The sequence below is a fragment of the Thamnophis elegans genome, chromosome 1, assembly GCF_009769535.1.
Source record: "Thamnophis elegans isolate rThaEle1 chromosome 1, rThaEle1.pri, whole genome shotgun sequence".
NCBI lineage: Eukaryota > Metazoa > Chordata > Lepidosauria > Squamata > Colubridae > Thamnophis > Thamnophis elegans.
The window spans coordinates 23,635,857-23,651,329 of record NC_045541.1 but is presented as its reverse complement, the minus strand read 5'-3'; the positions used below and the strand labels follow the sequence as shown (position 1 = coordinate 23,651,329).

At 35.7% G+C, this 15,473-nt stretch overlaps 1 protein-coding gene across 3 annotated transcripts in view; it reads right to left on the bottom strand.

Annotated features, from left to right (window-relative positions):
• The window catches only part of ATF2 (activating transcription factor 2), a 47,755-nt gene that overhangs the window by 27,812 nt on the left and 4,470 nt on the right, over nucleotides 1-15,473 (bottom strand). Inside the window, exons 2-7 of one of the 3 annotated variants that reach the window (XM_032215315.1) lie at nucleotides 10,879-10,948; nucleotides 5,399-5,495; nucleotides 3,080-3,198; nucleotides 2,564-2,692; nucleotides 1,255-1,433; nucleotides 179-293 (exon numbers count right to left, since the gene is read on the bottom strand). In XM_032215315.1, coding sequence (XP_032071206.1) covers nucleotides 179-293; nucleotides 1,255-1,433; nucleotides 2,564-2,692; nucleotides 3,080-3,198; nucleotides 5,399-5,495; nucleotides 10,879-10,926 — 687 coding nt within the window. In that variant the 5' untranslated portion in view covers nucleotides 10,927-10,948. Of the gene's footprint in view, nucleotides 1-178; nucleotides 294-1,254; nucleotides 1,434-2,563; nucleotides 2,727-3,079; nucleotides 3,199-5,398; nucleotides 5,496-10,878; nucleotides 10,949-15,473 lie in introns of those variants that run through there. The other 2 variants (XM_032215324.1, XM_032215331.1) reach the window with 2 other exon arrangements.

Sequence of the window (15,473 nt, the reverse complement as noted above, 5' to 3'; positions counted from 1 at the left end):
TGGATCCTGATTTAGATCTAATTTCAGTTTCCCAGTATTAGTACAGTCTAATTATGTACTCCTCTCCCACCATCCTTTTTGGTTTTGCCAGAGACTCATATATTCCCAGTATAAGGATTCGATGAGAGGGACTTGTCCAAACTTTGAAGGAAGGTATTACATCATGCAGAAGACTTACTGGAACTGCAGTTGGTACGTGCACATTAGAATTTGTGATTGAAGCGGGAATAGCAACAGGCATGGTTTGTCCATTGGGAAGATGCAACAAAAGGGGGAAAGGGCCTGGCACCGGTCTAAGAAAAGAAGAAAAAATAATTTTAGCATGTATAGTAGAAAGAATATTGCAAATTTCAATAGTCCTCTAAAAAGGTCTAGGGTGCTGAAATATTTTCTACTCATCTCCAATGTTAGATTAATTTTAATTTGTAGTTTTGATTCTCCTTTCTACCACCAGAAAAAAAATGCCATGAAGTTTTTTTAAAACATTTTGACCACAGATAAAATTTAATTTTATTTCATAAATATTTGCAACAATCCTACCCAATTATGGAAATTATTAAAATACACAGTTTTTTATTTTAAAAAAATCATAGATATACTCATCCTATGGGTTTCATCATTACATCAGTATGAGATTTGTTTGGGGATCATTGCTATTGGTCATAAATTATAAATAGTCTATGGAAGACTGTAATATTATCTGATGGTTTTTCAGATGGTGGGGTTAATGGGGCCTTTCAGACCTGGAATGTTATTGTAAAGAAGCAGAAGCAAAAGAAGAGGAAGAAACAATCTGATCCAGCTATGAGGTACTACAACCTGAATTAGTCCTTCGGTTTGCAAAAAAGACCAAGAAACACTAATGGAAGAAGAAATGTTTTTTTATCAATTCCTCTCTTCCATCAAAATACAACTAACAAACACATCAAATTTCCAGACGGCGCCCACAAAAAATGGGGGAAATCAATGAAAATATTCTAAGAGAGGAATTCTGGAGATAAGCCAGAGCTATTATGACTTACAAAACAAACATCAACATTTGTTTCCATCACCCCCCCCCCCTTTAGTCATATATAAAGTACAAAATTAAATAAAACTGACAGTTTTTATTAGAAAATCTGGATTATTTTCTTCAACTTTTCAAAATCCCAACTAGTCCTTGCCACTTCATTGAATTCTTTGAAGCTTATACCAGCAGTTGTGAGGACATATTTACAATAAATAAGAACATTTTAGTATCTTTTTAACACTTACACTATTGGCCTATTGGAAGATGGAGCTTGTGTTATGACAGTGCTAGATGTTGGTGAAGGTATGGCTTGCTGAATAATGACACTTGAGTCAGAACTTGCAAGCAACACATTAGGAACCTGTAGAGAAGCTGGCCGTACAATTGTGGAAGTAGGTTGGGCAGATGGCTGCAGACACAGTTCCTGCAAGAAACATGAAAGCTTCTCAATTTCCCAAGCCTCATTTGAATCAAAGATAATCAGAATTCTTTCATTATATTTAGATTTCTTTTAATTTTTTCTCAAAAATGTTTAAACCCCTCAAATTCTTTTAGTTGCAACTTACTACCGTTTCTTACATTAAGAACTACCACATGGATCTGGAATAGGCAACCTGCAGTCCTAAGGCCACATGCAACCCTTGGCCCGATTTCATGCAACCCTCAGCCTAATTTCAAAAGTTCTTCACAACTGATCAGTTCAGACCCCTGGCAAGAATGATCTGTCCCTTCCCCAGCAGACTGCTGTGAGAAAAGAAAGAGAGAAAGGAAAAAATAGTGTCAGAAAGAGATTATGAAAAAAAAAGTATGAGAAAAAAAGAGGGATTCTAGAAAGAGATTAAATGGGTCAATCAGTTCACTTTTGCTCTGGTTCTCTCCATGACCTGCTTCTGCCTCATCTGTCGCTGCCAATGCTAATGAAATTCCCAACACATTACAACTAAATGTATGTCACTTTCATCTCCCAAAATAGATCACCCACCCCAGCAGAGATTGTCTGGTCAAGACTACGAGCAAAGACAATATTCTGCAAACATGTTGTTATCAATGTTTGAGAGGGGTCTTTTTCTCTCACACTTGGTAAGTGTCTCTACATCACTTACATTTAAATTGTTTTTATCAGATTTTAGCAATAATTTGTGTCTGGAACACTGCACTTTGATATGGCCCAAAGCCTAATCAATAAAGTAAAGTAAGTAAGCATATCACTTAAATGTGTAATACCGGTATGGATTCTTGATATGGATTAGGTTTGCGTGCCTAGTCCATTTGAGATACATAGCAGTAAAGATTGTGTTTGCATCTCAAACATTGCTATACTGACTTTTAATAACTATACAGGCCAATAAAACTGCATTTCTGTGCTTCAAAAATGAACTTTAAAAATTTAATTTTAATGTAATGTTTACATTAATGTGGGTTATTTTGCCCTATATGAGGAATACAGATTTGCAGATGAAGTTTAGCAGAATATTTATGATCTTACAATTATCTTAGATTTACTGGTAATATCCATAGAAATACTGTATATTTGAAGTATAAAAAATCTCTGACCTTCTCATCACTGGTCGTAGACTCTGGATGAGGTAAGGGACTATCTTGGTGAGTTGTTTCAACCACTGAAGGCTCTTCAATTTTATTTCTTATAATTGGAGTTGCAAGAGGTGATAAATCTAGAGGCATCTGTAACAATTAATGGCGAGATAAATTTTAAAACCTGCAAAATATAAATGTCTCTTTAAAGAACAGGGAATTCACAATAATGCCAATGTAGTAGCCAAAAATATGATTTCTTAGTTAGAAGGTATCTACTGCTAATATTAACTTAATATAAAGTAATATCTTTGAAGTTCAATCTTAGGAAAAACAACAGTGTCGATTTATAAATAGAATGTAGAACTACAAAAAGCCTATTAAGAGCTTTGTCTTTCAAGTACAGTAATATTGAATTAAAATAACATTTTTATGCTCATCCTCATGTTGTTAATGCAAAATTTCTAGCTGCAAGCAGAATTCAAGTAATCAATACTCCCTAAAATGATATAGTTTTAATCCGCTACATTTACATACTTTTTTAATATCATCTTCAGAAGCTTTTTTGAATTCATTTTCAAAAGGACTTGCTAGTTCATTGAATAAGCCCACTTCTTCACAATTCTTTAAAAATCGAGTTGGCGTTGGAGTTTGATCTGAGATTAAAAGGGAAATATATGATTTAACCCCTAATATAAAGACATACATGCTTGGCAATAAAATCAATATTATTAATATCATGTGCACTTTATAAAATTAATATGTTCAATCAAGAGCACAGTAAGAACAAAGTTGAACATCTTGTTCTTAATGTCACCTTAATTTGTTTTAACATTATTGAAAATTCAAACATCATAGTTAAAAATATGAACATCTGATTTGTAGAAATTTAGGATAATCTATATAAGGAAGAATAGAGATACATTTTTGTATTTGAAGATGTGCTTTATCTATTACTTTGCTCATGGGTTTTAGAAAAAGCAAATACTGCACTGGAATTTCAAAATCAAATGTAACACAGAATTAAATGTTTGCTTCTCCAAAATATCATAAAATTCAATTTATTTGAAAGTAGCCTTTCATCTTAAAAATTATAACTGAGCAGTTAAAGTAAAAAAGTCAGGTATTAAGAAAAAAAATCTCTTATATGAGAAGGAGTGGCAGAACATGGGGGAGAAGTCAAAAGAGAAATCACCTAAAGTATCTATGTAGGCACAAGCAGACTAAGTCCTGTATATCTCTTGAATTCCATTGACCCTTATCTAAAGCCAAGCAAGGCTAATGGTTAGTGGAGCAGTTTCCTGGGCATGGGGTGATTAGTAATAAATCAGTTTAATTGGAACTTCATGTGTGGTCCTGATCTTTTGTGCCTGAAATCTCTTCACCTAATGTTGAGGAACAGTATCTTTCTATTCAAAATAAATAAAAAGGGAGAGAATGATAGAAACTTTTAAAAAACACAATCAGTACAAATTTTCACCACCACCGCAGAATATAAATACCCTAAAACCCACAATTAATTTTGTACTGATGATAATGACAACATGGGATATTGGCGAGACCCAGATTTGAAGAACAAAATAATCAGAGGGTGGAGGAGCACTCATCAGAATACCTTAAAATGTATTGTTCTCCAAATTGTATATCACTTCCAGTCAGCAGCACACAATCCTTCAAACACAACAGTGTTTAAAGCATTCCCAAGATACATATGCTCCATCATCCAAATCTCATTTTGTTCTTTGAATCTTATATCTAACAATTACAATAATTGAAAGTCAGAGATAGGACGATAACATTTAGGCAGCTATGTTAGTATTTCATTGGTAGATAGTTCATGCAGTTGCAATTAAATATCTTCATGGGACAAAAGAAGAAAATAATCTACATAATAACTAAATCATAACATTATAGAATTATTTTGCTGTAAAAGCTATGGTCTACCTTTCATACAGGATTTGTGTATGCATTTGTTAAAATTACCTTTGGAAGATAACATTACATGTAATTCTGTTGTATTCTATATAGTACAATGACATAAAATACATGTGAATCAGGTCTATGCAAACAATACTTTCCAAATAACGTAAACCTATGTCCTGGATCACACATTACATTGAGCCAATCATGATTTATAACCCCTATGGATCAAATCATATAACATGACAATCCAAATCCAAACAAACCATAGTGCAATGTGAATATAGTCAATGCATCATTTTGGAATGTTTTGATTACAAAATAGATTTTTTTTAAAAAAACCCACCCTAATTCTGTTTACTGTGTCATGCTAAAATTGTTGTTGTTCAGACCCTTTTCCATTTTTTTCTATAAACCTTTTTGTTCAAAAGCAAAAATGGAAAGATTTAAAAGAAGATTTTACCATAAGAGAAAAGACCATCAAAGATATAAAGAGATTAAGCAAGAGTATATTCAATCAAATAAACTTTATTTTTGAAGCTTCTTTATAAGATATAATTAAGATCAGTAAAAATGTAAGAAACCATAAGAAGCTATCTCATAGCAACATGTACAGATGACTTTGACAAAAAATATATTGTGTGGATATGCATTCTCTGTATCTACAATAAATTGCTAGATGTTACTTCTCACAACAATTTTGTGAAGTTTTGTATATTAAAGTGCTCTTAATTACTAAGGCTGAAGCATATATAGCCAGTAGATTGTTATTAATTTATCAAAAACAATGTTAAGGAAAAGGTCAATACATGACATAACTGCATTTTAGTTTTTTTTTAAAAAACAAAGAAACTCTGACAGAATCTCAAGCATATACAGAAAATACACAAAATCTGGGCACGTTCCACGAGTTGGATTAATAAAAGATATACTAACCAGCTACAATGACACTGTCATTACGAGCTGGACCAAATTTCAATGTCATCTCATGTTTATGTTTATGGACAGCCAAATGATCCTCGTTGGTAAAACGCTGTGACAAGAAGTTTTAAAATACAGTTATATATCTGAATTATGACTAAACAGTGGAAATAATTTTCTGAATGTGTTACAAACCATTTGTATTAAAAAAAGCTGATTGATTTTTGTTTAATTAAAAGGTTGATACAATTACATACTTCTAAATTTGTTTTTTTTATTGACCATTCTCTTGAATATTTAAGTAGCATCATCATAAGTAACAAATGATACATATCAATTTTAATGGCTTTCACTCTACTTAAATACAAATTTTGACACACAATAATTCAGAGTTTTAACCACTATGATAAATTGCAAATGTGAAGGACCTGCAACAGGCAGAAAGCCCTTATCCTGTGAGACTTCCTTCCTTCTCTCCTTTATTCTGCCATTCACCTAGGAATCCTATAGTTCAGGGATGTTGAGGACTGGATGAACATTGTAGTTTTCTGCAGTGGGATATGGGGCGGCAGGACGGATGCCTCCTGCAGCATCCTATCGGCCAAAATGGGGCATAGAGAGGTCTGCGTGTAGCCCACCCTCTGCCTCATTTTCCCCCTCCATTGCCTCCTGCAGCACTCTGCCGGCCGTTTTTGGGCCTGTTTTCAGCCAGCAGAGTGCTGCAGGAGACAATGAAAATGAGGTGAAAATGAGACACACACACCCCCTGCAAGCAACCCATTTTAGCCACCAGAGGCAGCTCGGATTTAAGCACCTCATGGGCCAGATTTGGCCCGCGGGCCTTGAATTTGACACGCCTGCTCTAGTTCAACTCCAGAAAAATCAGGAATAAAAAAAAAAGATTGATAATACATATTAAAAATTGCCTTATTTCTCTGTGCTCTGTTTTCCTTGATACAACTTTGCCATTAGATTCTATCCAATTGTCAGTAATTGTTGGGCACAATTAATTGGAAATTACAAGGAATAGATCATTTTTGTGCCAAATTCCCCAACTGCTGTTCGCATATAACATGCATTCTAGTATATGTTCTTCTGGATGGTGTATATGCTTCTAGCACATACTGGCATTTCTTAGAATAAGACTTTGAAATTATTCAAAACTAAAATTCACACATCAGGATATAGTCTGCTTCATTTAATACCACTAAACGTATCAGTTAAAGCTCTTGGACTATTGGTTCCTTGGCTAAGAAACAGAGATGAGCATTGCCCTCCCTAGAATCAGATATGACTGGATGGGGAAACCTTTACCCTTTTAATAAACCATGACTATTTCTGAATTTTCATCCTAAGATTCCTAAACATTTTCTCTTCCTTGTCTCTTTCTATGATACTGGATAGAGATAAGATATCTATGACATTGGATCATTAACCTATACCATTTTTAAAAGGGAGATGGCTTTCTGGTCATTTGTTGGAAAATGTGATAGCAACGATGCTTTGCAAACTCAAAAGCTCAACAGTGGACACTGGCTGTCAACCACTCAGCCATTTTAATATTATGTTGGGGAAGGAATTAGTAGCTTCTGACTAATGTAAAATAAAATTGTAGTACAGGTGAAACTCGAAAAATTAGAATATCGTGCAAAAGTTCATTTATTTCAGTAATGCAACTTAAAAGATGAAACTAATATATGAGATAGACTCATTACATGCAAAGCAAGATAGTTCAAGCAGTGATTTGTCATAATTGTGATGATTATGGCTTACAGTTCATGAAAACCCCAAATCCACAATCACAGAAAATTAGAATATTATGAAAAAGTGCAATATTCTAGGCTCAAAATATCCCATTCTAATCAGCTAATTAAGCCATAACACCTGCAAAGGGTTCCTGAGCCTTTAAATGGTCTCTCAGTCTGGTTCAGTAGGAATCACAATCATGGGAAAGACTGCTGACTTGACAGTTGTGCAGAAAACCATCACTGACACCCTCCATAAGGAGGGAAAGCCTCAAAAGGTAATTGCAAAAGAAGTTGGATGTTCCCAAAATGCTATATCAAAGCACATTGATAGAAAGTTATGTGGAAGGGAAAAGTGTGGAAGAAAAAGGTGCACAAGGAGCAGGGATGACCGCAGCCTGGAGAGGATTGTCAGGAAAAGGCCATTCAAAAGTGTTGGGGACTTTCACAAGGAGTGGACTGAGGCTGGGGTCAGTGCATCAAAAGCCACCCCACACAGACGGATCCTGGACATGGGCTTCAAATGTCGTATTCCTTTTGTCAAGCCACTCCTGAACAACAAACGTCAGAAGCGTCTTACCTTGGCTAAAGAAAAACAGACCTTGTCTGTTGCTCAGTGGTCCAAAGTCCTCTTTTCTGATGAGAGCAACTTTTTGCATCTCATTTAGAAACCAAGGACCCAGATTATGGAGGAAGAATGGAGAGGCACACACTGCAAAATGCTTGAAGTCCAGTGTGAAGTTTCCACAGTGTGTGTTGATTTGGGGAGCCATGTCATCTGCTGGTGTTGGTCCACTGTGCTTCATTAAGTCCAGGAGATTTTGGAGCACTTCATGCTTCCTTCTGTAGACGAGCTATATAGGGATGCTGACTTCACTTTCCAGCAGGACGTGGCATCTGCCCACACTGCCAAAAGCGCCAAAACCTGTTCAATGACCGTGGGATTACAGTGCTTGATTGGCCAGCAAACTTGTCTGACCTGAACCCCATAGAGAATCTGTGGGGCATTGCCAAGAGAAACATGAGACACATGAGACCGAACAATGCAGAAGAGCTGAAGGCTGCTATTGAAGCATCCTGGTCTTCCATAACCCCTCAGCAGTGCCACAGACTAATAGCTTTCATGCCACGCCGCATTAAGGCAGTAATTGCTGCAAAAGGGGCCCAAACTAAGTACTGAGTACATATGCATGCTTATACTTTTCAGAGGTCCGATATTGTTCTATGTACAATCCTTGTTTTATTGATTGCATGTAATATTCTAATTTTCTGAGATTGTGGGTTTGAGGTTTTCATGAGCTGTAAGCCATAACCATCACAATTATGACAAATCATGGCTTGAACTATCTTGCTTTGCATTTAATGAGTCTATCTCATATATTAGTTTCACCTTTTAAGTTGCATTACTGAAATAAATGAACTTTTGCACAATATTCTAATTTTTCGAGTTTCACCTGTATGTGAATACTACATGTGCTTTAGATGTGTTTAGCAATCATTTAAACATTATGCAAAAAGGGGGACACATATCAAAATAGAATATTCCGTGTCAATATTTCTAAATATATTAAACCACTAAATAGCATAGCTACAATTTACGTATCTTTAACACATTAGGTCACATTTATAAATGTAGAATACAAAAGAAAACAAATCACAGAATTTAAATTGAAAAACTGCTTTAAGAATTTCATTTTCTTAAATTACTTCAGGGTATCAGAAAAAAAGTTAGATCATGCTGATTTTTTCATCTCCCTACCCTCTTAGTGTTCACTGTACTGTTAGATTACACCCATATTGAAATTTTATGGGTGTTATACAATCAATTAAAACATGTTATAAAATATAATTTAAAAATATACAAATATTACAATTTTAAAACTAACATATTATATTTTGAAGCATTATTAAAGAAAAAAAAATCTTCATCTGGCACCAAAATGTAAGCATCAGGCTAGCACCTCTGCAGAAAGTAATGTTCTGATAAGTAATCTAAGAGGGAGATTCTGCTTCTGGCAGACTGACCTTAACTGATGATTAAATTAAAGGGACTGATGCTGTTATCTAGTTGTTAATGAAAACCCTGCAACCCAAAAAACAAGCTCAGAGAGCATCAGGGATTCCACAGCCTGACCTTAAGTCCTTTAGGGGATTCTAGGCTACTACTACCATTTTTTTGAACTGGCACAAGAAAAATGGACTGATATGCAGACAGATTACAAAGCGCTGATATAACGTAGTGGTATCAGCCATTCTCAGGTAACAGCCTAGCTGCTCTATTTTTAAATCAAACTTTCTGGACTATTTTCAAGGGGACATATATAATCCATAATCCTACCTGGAGTGAAATCAGCATGAATGATGTTGCTAGGCTATTTTTTCTCCTGGCAAGGTCATAGTTGTTGTTATTATCAGCCCAGGATGATAAAAAGTATCTTAAGTTCCTGAAGTCACTCAGGCTTTCAAATGATAATGCTGGGTCCAGAAATATTACCAAAACCATACCCTTGAACTCTAGTGGAAATACAAGTCTTTCCTCAATTAGATGAACACAATTAATCAAACAGGTAGCCCATTTACAGGAAGTTTGCTTTCTTTGTACTGAGTGACCTATTCCAAGCCATCAACTCGCTTAGGCCTATTTATTATTTATGATTATTTTCAAAATAATTCTTCAAGAAAACTACTCCTTTTCAGAACACACATGTACTGCAAAATGAGTTCCTCAAGCATATTGTAAAAGTATTCATACATACTCAAAAAGAATACAAGAACGGTGAAACCATGACTTCATATAATTGAAAACATCACTCCATATGGGCAAACATTAAAATATTCTTTATATTAAAAGAAACTGCAAGGTAATTTGTTTTTTCCTCTCCTTTGTATTATTCAGCATGGCTAGAATATCTTTCAAAATTAAGGTAAACAATTTAATAACACTGTTTTCTGATTATGAAGCAATTCAAAAAAGAAAGCAATTTGAAAAATGAAATAATTCTGTTAACAGAAATAATTTTAATGTTTTTCTAATCTATCTTACATTCCACTCCTAAACGACCCACTGATCAGGAACAATTGCAGTAAATAAACAAACAAAAAATGCACTTGGATTGAGGCTTCATGCAGATCCACTGCAGACTTTATATTGCTGTTCAATATAGCAGTACTAAGACTCCTAATGTATCTTGAAAGCAGTGGTGGGTTTCAAATAATTTACCAACCAGTTCTCTGCCCTAATGACCAGCTGGGTAGGCGTGGCTTGGTGGCCATGTGATCATGTGAGCGTGGCCAAGTCAATGTCACTCAGGTCGATGGGCACTTCGCCTTAGTTGTAACAATGGTAATAAGGGTTAACTGGAGAGGCAGTTTCTGTAAACAGGGCAATAAAGATTAGGCTAGAAACAACACCAGAATGTTTCCTTCCTGCCTTCCTTACAGGATTAGCCCTGTAAAGTGGGAAAAAACAAAAGATTTCTTCCAACAACCGGTTCTCCGAACTTCTTAGAAAGTTACCAACCGGTTCTCCTGAATAGGTGCGAACTGGCTGAATCCCACCACTGTTTGAAAGTGAAGGGAAGCTAAACTTGCTGCTCATTCCAATCCAAGAACCAGAAACTGAACATGCAGCAAGAAGTGCATTATTAGACTGGGACAATTGCTTCTTGTTTAAAAGGAGATAGACCACTTCTGACGTAACAGATGTTTGTCTGTTGACTTAGATGAACAAATCTAAAATACATATATTACCTGTCCACATCCAGGGGCAGTACATAGAAAGGGTTTGTCATCACTCATATTCTACAGGTTCTTGTGTTACCTACATTGGAATAGCAAACATAATTAGATTTAGATTGTGCCAAAAATCCATCTTGCATTGATTTACATAACAAAGCCTCAAATACAAAACAATAATTCAATACACTTAATTATTTCAAGCCTATTTCTAAAATAACATAATTTAAAAAAATCCCAAATAATCTGGGGCATTATTCATTATATGAGATTTAAACACGGAATTATCAGTCAAGCTTGAAAACATTTTTATGAAGTACAGAAACTAGGCTTTAACTCAGGACATAAATGTGTCAATATGTCTCCCTTTGGTAGCTTCCACACCTATACAGGTAGTCCTTGACTTATAACATTTGTTCAGTGGCTGTTTAAAGTTACGACACTGAAAAAAGTGACTTTTGACCATTTTTCACACATACCACCATTGCAGCATCCCCAAGGTCAGATGATCAAATTCAGATGCTTGGCAACTGACTCATATTTATGATGGTTACAGTGTCCCAGGGTCAGGTTTTGCAACCTTCTGATAAGTAAAGTCAACAGGGAAGCCAGATTTACTTAACAACCATTTTACTAACTTATCAACTGCAGTGAGTCACTTAACAACTGTGGCAAGAAAGATTGTAAAATGGGGCAAAATTCACTTAACAAATGTCTTGCTTAGCAACGGAAATTTTAGGCTCAATTATGGTTGTAAATCGAGGACTACCTGTATGCCCAAGGGGTAAGGTGAACAATTTACTGGGTGCGAAAGACCTCTTATTCCAGAGATGCTATATTCTTTTTCTGGTTTCGTATGAGTTGCTTTTTCCCATTTAGAGTTAGTTTATAATCTGGGAGTCAGATGCGAACAGATGCTACCTGTACGTAGAAGAGCGTTCACAATTGCAGAATTTCCTGAATAAGAAAATCTTGCTCAAATCTTGATAAATAATCTTGATAACCTATTTGTGGGATGTAGGCATGGGGCTAACTTGGAAAGTTACTGAGAAACTTTGGATGGTCCACGATGCAGCAGCCTGCGTCTATCAGCAGGTTGAGCTTATGGGTCTATCTGCACATGTAACATTGTTATTTAGCCAGTTCGTGGGATATCTGTTTGTTTCTGAGGCAATTCAAGGTGCTGGTTGTCATCTTTAAATTTCTATATGATCCAGAACCTGAGCATCTTTGTAACATCCTACTTAAAGTGGTTTTTTCTAGTTCTAGTTCATTACAATGTTGAACAGTTGGTTCCTTTTGGAACTTTACTGCTAGGAAGTATAATCCTCCCTTCTCTAGAACCTGGAGGTCAGATTTGGCTTGAATCTCTTGGCCTTTCAAAAAATGATCCAGCACTGGCCTTGACAACAACCTTCTGGAACCTGAGGAGTTTGTCCCTTGAGGAGTTTCCTGCAGAGTGTTTACATTTGTTCTTTGATGCTGTATATGATTGTGCTAATATTCTGTTATTCATATTTTTACTTCCATTACTATGCTCAGGTGTGTAAGGTGCTCAGAATCACTTGTGATGAAAGAAAGATAAATACATAAACAAAGACATTACTAAGTGGTGTCTAATAGTAGTGGAACCTAATTGCTATGGAAGGTTATAAAGCTTAATGGGAACATAAACTCAAGAGTGGATTAGATACCATTAAATCAGAGCTTCTTAAACTTAACAAAGGAAATGAGGAATGTATAAAATATTATCAGAAAATGTGTCAGTGGAATCTTTAATTAGATCAGATGGGTCTTGAATAATTTTTACTCTACTAAAACAGGTTTATTATAATTAAGCCTGACAATCAGCAGACTAAATTCATATCTTAATGAATACAAATGGGACACTTTTTAAATAAGTTTAAATTTTAAAATGTTCCAACCAATTTTAGATTCTAATGGATTCCAATGAAAAGTGTTCAGATTCAGTGAAGTGAATCTCTCTTTAATTTCAGGTGGGTAAGTTTATTTCCATTTATGAAAGATTATTCTTTTTACTCTCACTTGGTGGAGTCAATTCTTGTCATGAAATGTTAACTTCCATATTTTAGGAATATAGTTCAACATCACATTTATATCTTTAGCTGTTGTTTTTATTTCCAAAATTAAACCATGTCATGATTTGAAACCAAACCAAAGCTCTTGATGAACAAGACTAAGTTCTTATAACTGATATTATGATTCCAATTAAGCTAACTAGCCAAACTGAACTGCATTGGAGTTTTTGATGGCAATTCCACCTAAAGCATGCGGAAGTCCTGATACTGGTAATTCAAAGTGGCCTTCCGTGTAGGTAGCACTTGTATTTAAGTTGCTGCACACACATACAATGTGAACAATGTCAGAGAATAATACAGGTAGTCCTTGACCTACAACTGTAATTCAGACCAGAAGTACAGCTGTGAATTGCCCTGGGAAGTAAGTGGTTCAAAGTATGACTGTACCTGGTTTTATGACTTTTGTGGTAGCCATTAAACAAATATCGATTTTTTTTGCCAGAAACTAGACGTTTCTGCAGGCTGAGCATTCAAAATGCAACCATATAACCATAGTAGGGATGGGGTGGGGGATTAGCTGTTGGAACCTGGAATCCAGAATGTAAATAGCCCTAGGGACCAGTTGTAAGTTGAGGATTACCCACAATTTCCATCAAAGTTGCACTCTGCTCCACCAAACAATATTGCCCAGATGGACAGTATACAAAGGAAGAAAAATCTGCACCCTTATATACCAAGATGGTATGGGAATAATCAGTGTATGGATTTATCCTTCTCAACATGCTACTGTTATATGAAGCCCTTAAAAATAAAAGTATGGGGCAATCTAATTTCATTATTGGAACACTGACCACAACATAGCTAAATAACAATATTGAAAAGTGCCAGAGTTTATGAATCAACTATAATTGGTTTCATGCCTTCTGAGCACACCTCAACTCCCTCCGATTTATGAAGAAAAAGTCTAATCCCATCTAGAAATGGTTGAAGAGCTTTGAGCTTTCATCCAGACAATTACTACTTTCATGCAATCAGTGCTATCATTAAGCTGCCAAAAAATCAAGAACCCATTAAGTCACAATTTCCTTTTTCTCTGCAACCATCCATCAGGGTAGATGAGAAAACTTCTGGCCTGAAGACAAGTCAGCATCAGAGATGAAGATCACTACTTTCACATAAATTTAGTTGTTTTCTGCTTCCACCATAGGTAGAATAATTGAAGTGCGCGAGGGAAAAGAATCCCATGCTGCTACTTGTTCCATCAAATCATACATATTTGGATTCAGACACAAAAGCTTAAAAAGTATTTTTTATGAACCACTGCTTCCTCAGCAATAGATTATGTAGGGTTTTTTTAAAGCTATGTTTGCTAATGAAAACATATATCTTGCTCTTTTTATTGAAACAAATATATCTCAATGCTAGGCATATAATAATTTAAAAGACATCTCGAGAGTCTTCTTTTTATCCAATAGTATACAATGAAGTATTGTCAGTCACTGATGCAATAAATGCAACAAACAACTGAAAGATCACGTTCATTAGCTTTCTAGGCTTCTAAACAATCATGACAGGTAGCACTATTCTTGCAATTGTTGAAAGGCTCCTTCTCCAAATTGGACAATTTGGAAAAGGAGCCTTCCAAATCATCGTGAGAATGGCTCCTGTTTGTAGAACATCCCAAGGCAGCATCTATAAGGCCACACCTTGCATTGGCTGAGTACGCTTGTCAGCAGCTGCAAAAAAGGCAAAGATAAGTGGAGAAATATGGGTGTGCTTCTGGGCTCTGCAACTGGCAGAGGCCTCCTGGGCATGGAGGGGTGGAGAATAGGCTTGGGCCTCCACAGCCATGGCAACATTGTGCACACTGGCAGGCCAAAGAGCGGCTGAGACTGAGGTAGATATAGGTTCGTGTGTGGGGGCAATTACAGCAGCCTAAAGTCATTCATAAAGAGCTGAATGCCAAGTGTCCGAATTTTCACCATGTGACTGCAGGAGCTTTGCACGTTTATAATTTTGACTAAGATCATAAGTCCATTCATTCAACACCCTCATAATTTTGAATTGTTGCTATCACATCCTAATTTAAACCTGGGCATTTTACGGTGCCCAAGCCACATCCAGCCCTTTGGCTGTCCCTATCCAGCCCATGTAAAGTCAATTGGAAATTAAAAATTAAATGTAAATAAGATGTAATATGTATTCTTACCAGTAGCAACTAATCAAAACCATGGAATTTACTGCTTTTTATAAAGTGGTAAAATAAATGTTGAGCGGAATTAAGTTCAGCCTATTGGTTCAGCCTTCTGCAACAGTTCCAGTTTCTCATGTGACCCCTGGGGGAAATTAATTGCATCCAGTGCCCTAATTGGTCCATTTGAGAAATGAATGCGAATAGAAACTTTTATTGTCACATGACACATGACTTGGAGAATATATTATTATATACATAGCCTGGAAACAAGTATTTATGAGATGATGAGAAATATTTTATTTATTCTTTGAAGACAGAAGTAGATGCATTAATATGTGCTTGTTTCAGGACTTTAGAATTCTTCCTTAAAACACATA